At 60.0% G+C, this 9,917-nt stretch overlaps 1 protein-coding gene across 1 annotated transcript in view; it reads left to right on the plus strand.

Moving 5' to 3' along the window:
• LOC307112712 ((E2-independent) E3 ubiquitin-conjugating enzyme FATS) overlaps positions 1-9,698 on the plus strand; it is a 101,578-nt gene extending 91,880 nt beyond the window's left edge. Inside the window, exons 5-7 of the mRNA XM_079793614.1 lie at positions 3,812-3,875; positions 7,289-7,388; positions 8,920-9,698. Coding sequence (XP_079649740.1) covers positions 3,812-3,875; positions 7,289-7,388; positions 8,920-8,958 — 203 coding nt within the window. The 3' untranslated portion in view covers positions 8,959-9,698. The remainder of the gene's footprint in view (positions 1-3,811; positions 3,876-7,288; positions 7,389-8,919) is intronic.
• Positions 9,699-9,917: the final 219 nt, after the last annotated feature.

Below are 9,917 nucleotides of genomic sequence, written 5' to 3' on the forward strand. Positions count from 1 at the left end.
GCCCCGGCGCCCTTGCTTCTGTCTCCGTCTGTGTCCCCCCTGCCTGCCGGGTCCCCCTCATGGCTCTGCCAGGGGGTCCTCTTAGCCTGTGACTGTGTAGAAAACCCATCAGGAATATCCCCTTCTTCCAAGAAGCCCTCCCTGACTACTCCCATCCAGTCTCTTCCATTTGAGGACTCGTGGCTCCTGTCTCCCTCCAGACCCCGGCCTTCTTGCCATCTTCATTTGGAGTATAGTCCTGTGGGTATTTGCTAGGAAAGTCTCCCTCCATGGTAAGTGCCTGTGGGCGTGCACCGCACCGAGTCCCTCTGGGAGACCCTGCCGCACGCAGCGAAGCTGACGCCATTCATCTGAATGGCATTAGCCACATGTCCGAGGTGAGCCAGGTCAGAGAGCCTTTCGAACCACGGCCCAGTAGAGGGATGGAATTCTCCGGAAGGCGCTGCGAATCCCTGCCCCCGCAGAGCCGCCCTTGGGGAAGCTCTTGGCTGCGGCAGGTCCTAGAACGGATCTGCATTCCCGGAGCGTCTCGCTGGAGAAGTGACCCAGCAGATCTGGGATGGCGGGGCCGGCGCCGCGGTAATAGCCAGGAGCTGCCCACCACGCGGCTGGGAGCACGGCCGCCCCCTCCCCACCCCGGCCCGGTCTGATCTCATGAATGCTTTTCCATAAAACATCTGAATAAATATTTGGGGGCAGTTTTCCCAGTATTACTCACAAAGGAATTTTTAAATGTGCTTATCAGATAACAGTAAATTGTTACTTCATCAACCCGCGAGGAAGCAGGAAGCCTCATTCAGCCAAAGGGTTGTTTCCCTGAGTCAAAGACAATTGCATGCACAGCGTTACTAGGTCCTCCCAGCCCCAGGGGGACGGCCTTGTGCTGTGTGTTTTCAGGAAACCAAAACCCCAAACTGGGGGGAAAACAGACCAATTTCTGTCCGTGGGCTAGAAGCAGACCGAAAGGACAGGTCGTTTCTGATGAAGGTAACACCGGGGAGCACACCGAGTTGCAGAATGGTAAGAGGTGACTTCCTGAAGGATTCCGTCTCCCCACGGCCTCGGTCTTCCTTCCCACGTGGTCTCTCTTCGATGATGCACGTCAGTAAACCCACTTGGCAACGAGAGCGAATGTTTATTCGGCATCTACAAATCGCCGCGTTTTGTGGCTCTTTACAAAACACGGGGAAACCCTGGAATTGGGGCAAAACGTCTCCTACCCCCGGGTGGTCGTTCAGACGCGGATGAGACACGGCTGCTTTATGGGGAGGGTGCGATGGGGGCCACTATGAGGATTGACGTCCCTTTAAATGGGGGCAGACATACACGTTTTTAGAAAATGTGGACAAAGAATACCGGGTTTTCTTCCGGTACATAGGTAGACTAAACCCTATTTTATAGTCACACGTAACTTTGAGAATGAATGAGAGCTATTATTCTGCAGTTGTCACTTTCCTCCTTAATGTCCTCAAGCCTAGGACAATCAAAAATGCACTTCAGAGGAGGATCATTCCCTCGGATTCCTCTGAGAAATGTCTCGCACGCCATATTCTTTTGGAGGTTTACAATGCCTAGTGCTGTGGTCGGCAAACTGCGGCTCGCGAGCCACATGCGGCTCTTTGGCCCCTTGAGTGTGGCTCTTCCACAAAATACCACGGCCTGGGCGAGTCTATTTTGAAGTGGCATTAGAAGAAGTTTAAGTTTAAAAAATGTGGCTCTCAAAAGAAATTTCAGTCGTTGTCCTGTTGATATTTGGCTCTGTGGGCTAATGAGTTTGCCCACCACTGGGCCCTAGTGCATGTTAAAGGCACTGGTAAGTCCTGCAACAGTGAGGACTGCTTAAGTTTATTTAACACTCTTCTTCCTATTTTTTTTTTAACCTGGGAATGTTTTTATCTAATTCTTAAGAGTTCCCTTGGGAAACATTGCTCTGGGAATCTTTGCTTGCAGGTAATTGACCTCAGCCTACCACACTTCGCTGAAGAAACCGGTGTTTTCCCTGCCATTCACTCTCCTCCGCCCTTTCTTCTATCAATGCCAGGAAGTGGTGCCGGCGAGCCCTGGGGACCTCTGGGCAGGGGCTATGGTGTTGGTTTCGCCGTGTAAACCAAGTCTGGAATGACCAGGAGCCCCTGAGGGAGCTGGGAACGGGGCTGGGTCAGTCCTCGTGGGTCTAAGAGATAGAGCAGAACGGCCCCAGGCAGGACATTCAGACGATTTCTTCCCAAACGTGTTTCATAGACGTGGTTGACTGGGGGGTCGGCTCCTGTAGGCGGCGAGCTGGGGCCTCGCCTGCCCGAGGTTCTCCAGCAGGAGGATCGGAGGGAGGTCCTCGGGCTCCGGGGCTCATGGTGGGCCCTCCTCATCGCCGGCCCGTCCGGAGGGGCGCGCCCTGTGAGGGTCCGCCTCTTAGCTCCCGGCCCCTATCCTTTCTCTGTTGTTGTTGTTGTTGTTTTCTTCTTCTTTGTGTGTTTTCGCGCCCCTGTCTTCATGGGAGGCCCGAGCTGGTGTTCCAGCTCTGAACTCGGGACGCACGTCTGTGCCGGAGCGGAGAATGGCGTGTGTGTGTGCGTGTGTGCGTGTGTGTGTGTGTGCGTGCGTGTGTGTGTGTGTGTGTGTGCATGATGAGGGTCATAGTAAACACCCGCGTGTGTTTATCGAGATGAATGTCGGGCTTTCACTCGGCTGCACCCCAGAGCAGCCTCAGAGGGACCCCCATCTTGGGGGCTGGTGGTCTGCTGACTTTCCAACGGGCAAAGGCACACGCAGGTCCGGCCTCGCCGTTGACGTTAGCACCAGGCCTGGAGCGGGACCCAGGGAAGAGCCCGAGGCCAGATGCTCGGGGTTTAAAAAACAAACGGGTTTCCCAGGAGCACAGACATGGCTTTTCCTCTTCATGTGCTTGAGAAGAAGAGAAAGCCGCCTCGATGTGAGCGGCGATGGGGTGAACAGCCCCTGCTCTCTCCTGTCAGTGAATGAGAAGAAGCGAAGCTCCAGGGAGAAGGCGCGGAAGACCCGCACGTGGGCCGGCACGGCGCTCCCCGTCACGCGAACTCTCAAGGCAGCGTTTCCGGGGAAAGGGACTCGGGTGGGTTTCGCCGTGTTCCTGAACTAAGCACACACCGGTGGCTGCCGGCCCCCCCCTCCCCCCACGACGCGGCCTGTGCGGGGCCAGCGTGTCCCGGTGCCGCTCTTCACGGGCTGCGGCCGGGCGCCTGTCCTCCGCACCAGAGCCGGCGTGGCTGCTTCGTGGGGGTGACCGCTCACCGGGGCCCTGAGCCAGCGTGACGCCGGGCGCCGCCCTCGGCAGACCACGACTGCTTCTAAAAATGAAGTACAGCCGGCCGCGTGGCTCAGGGGCTGAGCGTCGCCCCCTGAGCCAGGAGGTCAGGGTTCGATTCCCGGTCAGGGCACACGCCTGGGTTGCGGGCTCGATCCCCAGCATAGGGTGCGCAGGAGGCAGCCGGTTCATGATTCTCTCTTGTCATTGGTGCTTCTCTCTCTCCATCCCTCTCCCGTCCTCTCTGACATCAGTAAAAATATGTAAAAATATGTTTTTAAAAAGGGGAGGTCACTGTCCATAAAGTGTGTTAGATGCCAACCTTGGGCCTCGTGCCCGGAGTTCGCTACGGCCAAGGCCAGCCGGGGGCGGGGGCTCAGCGGTGTGAGCATCGACTGCGCCCCGCCGTGTTGGTGACCGGCCGGCACGTGGAGGAAGAGCGGGGAACAGAGCGTGCGGAGCCACCGAGCTGTTTCTCTAGAAATGTGTGACCCGTGCCCTCTGACCTGAACCCTCTTTCCTTTTTTCCAGATAACTTGTTCAAACCCAAAGAAAGGTGCATTTCGGAGAAGGAGATGCATATGCGGTCGAAGAGGTACCTGGTGGCGTGAGGGGGAGGGGAGGGCGGCTCCGTGGGCCCCGTGCTGTCCGAGGGGCCGGTGTCCAGTCCCCGTGTGAGCTCTGAGGTCGTCTTGGCCGTGAATGTGGAACGCTGGCCCAGGGGAGTGCGGCCGCGGGACCGTGCCGGGGGATCTTCCCGCTGTTCGTGGGAAATCCTTCGGAAAGCGGGGGTCCTGGATCCTGACCGACCGGTGATTGGTCTCTCAGCGATCACCGGGCTCCTAGCGGGCGCTCCTGGTCGTCCCGTGTCTGTGTCCCTGCGCCTCTGAAGGTCATTGACGGGCAGGTGCTCTGTGTCCCTGCGCCTCTGAAGGTCATTGACGGGGAGGAGGAAGCTGCTTGCTGAGGGCCTCGACGCTCAGGGCTGCGGAAACGGGCCCAGACGTGGGGGCTGATGGCACGTGGGGGCCCGAGAAGCCACCGGGGGCCACAGGCCTGCTCCCTGGCGCCCCCTCCCTCCCGGCCAGCGGGGCCGGGCTGGGCTGGGCGGCGAGATGCCAGCACACCCGCCCTGTTCTGCCCGGCCGGTTGACATTCTAGACGCCCACCAGCTCCCCCCACCTGCTGCACACAAAGGCGGCCGTTCTTCCCGCTCTGGCCGCCTCATGGACATGTAACCGCTCCGCAGTGCTGGCCAGCAAAATGCCATTAACTTATAACCAAGTATCTCGCACCGGGAAGAATTACAATAGTTAAGCCAGCCGGAGAGGGCGCCGAGAGAGAGCGCCGAGCAGGACGGACCGGGCTCCCCGGCTCAGAGCCCCGGCCTCGGCCTGGTTATGCGGTCTCCATGACGTGAGCCAACGTGGACCGGCGGGAGGAAACCTCTTTGTAAATAAAGACGCGGGCGGGAGGCTAAGGGGGGCCGTCCCATTCACGGCCTGCCCGCCGCGGCGTCCTAGCGGGGTCTGTAAAGGGCCACCGCCTTTCGAGGCTGGCTGGCTAGAAGTGCGAAGCTGTGTAGACCTCATGCCAAAAGTATTCCCTTTCAATGTCGGGGGGAAATTCCGCCAAATCCTTCCCTCTCGGTCCCCAAACCCCACGCCGCGATCAGGGAGCCTTCCAACGAAAATAATCGAGGCCAGGCCAGCGTCCGTGGACAGAGCGTATCGCCCCAGCGTTGTGCTGAAGGGGAAACTGAGGCTGGGACGGGACGCACAAGCGAGGGGATGGCCCCGAGTCCGCTCCCCCCGCCGGAGGCCGGTCTCCGTGGAGTCAGGACCGGTTCCCTCTCTCTGTGGGCTGCGCCTGGGTGGGCTCTGGCCGGGCTCTGAGGCCGCAGCCCCCAGGGGCGCACGGCCCCCTTTCTTTTGCATTCTTTGTTATTAATTATATCGCTTCATTACATTTCATTTAAAAAGTTCAAATAGTAGAGATGAAGCTCAAGTCCCTCGTGACCCGCTAGCCCCCCCCCCTCCACTCTCTGTTTCCATCTCCAAACACACCCAGTTCCCGGCCTGCGCACCCACCAGGCGCCTCTGCCCGGAAATAGACTTCTCTCTGTGCCGACAGTGATCTGACGTTTAGCCCTAAGTGGGACCACGCGGTATTTCATCTTCCCGTGGCCTGCTTTTATTTTTCCACTTTATTACACGTCTGTGCGGGCGGCCTGTGTCAGGAGGTATGAATACAGATGGTTCTCCGCACGGGCTTTAACTCTGCAAAGTGGTCTATTACATGGATGAACCATAATTCACTTAGGAAGCTCTTTTCAGAAAAGACTGCTTCAGCCCGGGCCGGTGTGGCCTAGGGATCGAGCATCGGCTGCACCGAAGAGTCACAGGTTCAATTACCAGCCCCAGTCAGGTGTGTGCGAGAGACACCAATCACTGGGCCTCTCTCACATCAGTGTTCTGTGCGCTCTCTCGCGCTCTCTCTCTCTCCCTCTCTCTTCCCCCTCCCTCCCTCCCCCTCCCTCCCTTCTACTCTCTCTAAAAATCAAAGGGAAAAATGTCCTCCGGTGAAGATTAAATAAATAAAATGTAATAAATACTGCATCAGAAGCCGCAGGGTGAGTGGGGGGCTGTTCCCTGAAACGCCCCGGGGGCTCAGACGCTCAGTGCCCGAGGACGGGTCTCTGTGGAGGTGACGATGGCTCCTGTCTTCATTCAGGCCATGGGGATGCCCACGGTGAGCCAGGCACTGCGCCCGGCACCGTATTCCCGGGTCCCTCTGCGCCGTGGCCGGGGACAGTGTTGGGCCCAGTCAGACAGACGGAGGTCGGAGTCTCCTGACCCGGCTGGGGCCTGGGTTCCTCACCCCGTCACAGCGGGACCCCACGCCTCTCCCGACGGGTGAGGAGTGATGAGACAGTCCGTGCCGCGTGATCAGTCGCGCGCCCAGGAACCGGGATGGCGGCGGGTGCTGTCTCGTCAGCGTCAGTGCTGTTCCCCGTGGCGATGACTGTGTTACTCGTGGCGCCTGTTCAGCAAAACAGGTCTGGCTTTCCAGCACGAGAAGGAGCTGGGTTTTTGTTGTTTTTTTTTGTTATTGATTTCGGAGAGGAAGGGAGAGGGAGAGAGAGACATCCATGATGAGAGAGAGTCATGGATCGGATGCCTCCTGCACGCCCCCTACTGGAGACCACGCCCACAACCCGGGCATGGGCCCTGACTGGCAATTGAACCATGACCTCTTGGTTCCTGGGTAGAAGCTTAACCGCTGAGCCACACCCGTCGTTTTACGTGCGTGGCAACGCAAAAGCCCGGCACAGGCAGCACGCGTGCCGTGGGTTCTAGAGAATTCTGCCTGGCATCGGTGCAGAAACTGTTCTGTTGGGAGGTAGGAAAGAAGCGTCCAGAAGAGGGTCCCGTGGGCCCTGCCTGTCCAGTGGAAGCGCCTGATTTTACTCCACGACACGAGCACCCTCCGCTGCTCGCCTGACATGTGTTTGGAAACAGGTGAAGGAGGAGAGCAGTCGCTGAGGGTAGACAGACACACGCATGCACACGCGTGTGTGTGTGTGTGATTCCAACCCAATCCTGCTCCTCCGTCCATTGCTGCTGCTTCCCTAGGTCACGGGGAGGCGAGCGCCGAGGGGCAAGCTGGCACTCGGCTGGCAGAGCAGTGGGCTTGGAACCCCTGGCTTTACAAGGAAGGGGTTCGTTTTCAAAGGGAGCGGAGGGACAAGGAAAGTGACGACTAAAGAAAGAAACGGCGCTCCTCTTACCCCCGCCCTCCTCGCCCCCCCGCCCCGGCTCTGCGTGCTGAGCCTCGCAGCCCTGTCCGGAGACTGTCAGGGCCCCGCGGCCTCGGGGTCCCGCGGATTGGAGACCCGGTGAGCAGAGCTCCCTCTGAGACGGCGGCGCCTGCTGACAGGCCAGGCTGCAGCCCCTCAGACACACGTTGTCTTGCTGCCGTTCACAGTGTTTCCTGCATCTGTTTCAGAATCTACAACAACTTGCCGGAAGTCAGAAAGAAAAAAGAAGAACAGAAGAAAAGGGTGATCTTACAGAGTAACAGGCTCCGCGCGGAAGTCTTCAAAAAGGTAACGGCCCAGCCGCCAGCAGGTGTGATGTGAGTGGGCCCAGGTGTGCTCTGGCCCCAGCAGGTGTGATGTGAGTGGGCCCAGGTGTGCTCTGGCCCCAGCAGGTGTGATGTGAGTGGGCCCAGGTGTGCTCTGGCCCCAGCAGGTGTGATGTGAGTGGGCCCAGGTGTGCTCTGGCCCCAGCAGGTGTGATGTGAGTGGGCCCAGGTGTGCTCTGGCCCCAGCAGGTGTGATGTGAGTGGGCCCAGGTGTTCTCTGGCCGCCAGGTGTGATGTGAGTGGGCCCAGGTGTGCTCTGGCCGCCAGCAGGTGTGATGTGAGTGGGCCCAGGTGTGCTCTGGCCGCCAGCAGGTGTGATGTGAGTGGGCCCAGGTGTGCTCTGGCCGCCAGGTGTGATGGGAGTGGGCCCAGGTGTGCTCTGGCCGCCAGGTGTGATGTGAGTGGGCCCAGGTGTGCTCTGGCCGCCAGGTGTGATGTGAGTGGGCCCAGGTGTGCTCTGGCCCCAGCAGGTGTGATGTGAGTGGGCCCAGGTGTGCTCTGGCCGCCAGGAGTGATGTGAGTGGGCCCAGGTGTGCTCTGGCTGCCAGGTGTGATGTGAGTGGGCCCAGGTGTGCTCTGGCCCCAGAAGGTGTGATGTGAGTGGGCCCAGGTGTGCTCTGGCCGCCAGGTGTGATGTGAGTGGGCCCAGGTGTGCTCTGGCCGCCAGGTGTGATGTGAGTGGGCCCAGGTGTGCTCTGGCCCCAGCAGGTGTGATGTGAGTGGGCCCAGGTGTGCTCTGGCCCCAGCAGGTGTGATGTGAGTGGGCCCAGGTGTGCTCTGGCCGCCAGCAGGTGTGATGGGAGTGGGCCCAGGTGTGCTCTGGCCGCCAGGTGTGATGGGAGTGGGCCCAGGTGTGCTCTGGCCGCCAGGTGTGATGTGAGTGGGCCCAGGTGTGCTCTGGCCGCCAGCAGGTGTGATGTGAGTGGGCCCAGGTGTGCTCTGGCCGCCAGCAGGTGTGATGTGAGTGGGCCCAGGTGTGCTCTGGCCGCCAGGAGTGATGTGAGTGGGCCCAGGTGTGCTCTGGCCGCCAGGAGTGATGTGAGTGGGCCCAGGTGTGCTCTGGCCGCCAGGTGTGATGTGAGTGGGCCCAGGTGTGCTCTGGCCCCAGAAGGTGTGATGTGAGTGGGCCCAGGTGTGCTCTGGCCGCCAGGTGTGATGTGAGTGGGCCCAGGTGTGCTCTGGCCCCAGCAGGTGTGATGTGAGTGGGCCCAGGTGTGCTCTGGCCCCAGCAGGTGTGATGTGAGTGGGCCCAGGTGTGCTCTGGCCCCAGCAGGTGTGATGTGAGTGGGCCCAGGTGTGCTCTGGCCCCAGCAGGTGTGATGTGAGTGGGCCCAGGTGTGCTCTGGCCCCAGCAGGTGTGATGTGAGTGGGCCCAGGTGTGCTCTGGCCGCCAGGTGTGATGTGAGTGGGCCCAGGTGTGCTCTGGCCGCCAGGTGTGATGGGAGTGGGCCCAGGTGTGCTCTGCACCTGACGTGTGTCTCCTGCTTCCCCAGCAATTACTGGACCAGCTGCTTCAGCGGAACGCCGTCTAACCGCAGGCTGCCTGCCAGCCCCCTGCCGGGCCCGGAGGGCTCCAGACACCGGACACACCATTAAACAGCCCTTCACGACAGCACACTTATTTTTACTTTAGATGATTTTTTTTTTTTTGCACAAAGGAAAACCTCGCTTCCCGAACTGCTGGCCCAAACAGGCAGGACCAGTGACGCTTGAGGAAGGGGCTCCTCAGACCAGGGCCGATCAAGTCCCTAACCCGCCAGACCCTTCTCTTCGTATTTCCGAGTTTCCCCCTTTGCTTTGAGCCCCCCTTCCCACCCCGTTCCCCCCGGCAGAAAGGCCTCCCACACTCCTCGGGGCTCAGATCCCAGGGGTTATATTTTTTTAATCGAATTTCCAAATCCATCACTTCTTACAAACCAGCCCCTGATTCTGCCAGCCGTGCAAGCCCGCGCCCCGGGTCACCGCGTGGAGCGCTGAGGGGCCTCTGGACGCGGCGCCCAGTGCTGGAGGCAGCTCTGGGGAAATGGGGCTGCGCCAGGGAGCTGGGCGAGCGGCTCCCACGACCTGGACTCAGCCCTCGCCGCCCCCACCCCACCCCGCACCTCCCCCAGCCAGAGCCCGTTTCCATGGCTACTGCCAGGGCGGCGTCAGCCGGAGGACGCGCCGGACCCCCCTGTCCTCCGCAGCCGTCCCCCGGAACAGCCGATGGCCGGGCACGGCGGGCTCCCAGGCTGCCACGCCTTCTTCCAACATTTACGTTTGTCATTTATCATTTGGGGAGTTAAGAACCAACTAGTTTTTATCAAAAGTGGAAATAAAATAAAGGCAGTTATTACAAACATTCGGGTATTTCTCTGTGAGCCTTTTGTGTTCTGAATGGAGCAGCTCGGCCAGAAACGCCCCCAGGCCCAGCTGGAGCCCCCGAGGTCCCCCGGCCGCCTCCTAGCGCCCAGGTCAGGGCCCGCCCCTCTCGATGCCCACGGAGAAGGCT

The sequence above is a fragment of the Cnephaeus nilssonii genome (assembly GCF_951640355.1).
Source record: "Cnephaeus nilssonii genome assembly, chromosome: 16".
NCBI lineage: Eukaryota > Metazoa > Chordata > Mammalia > Chiroptera > Vespertilionidae > Cnephaeus > Cnephaeus nilssonii.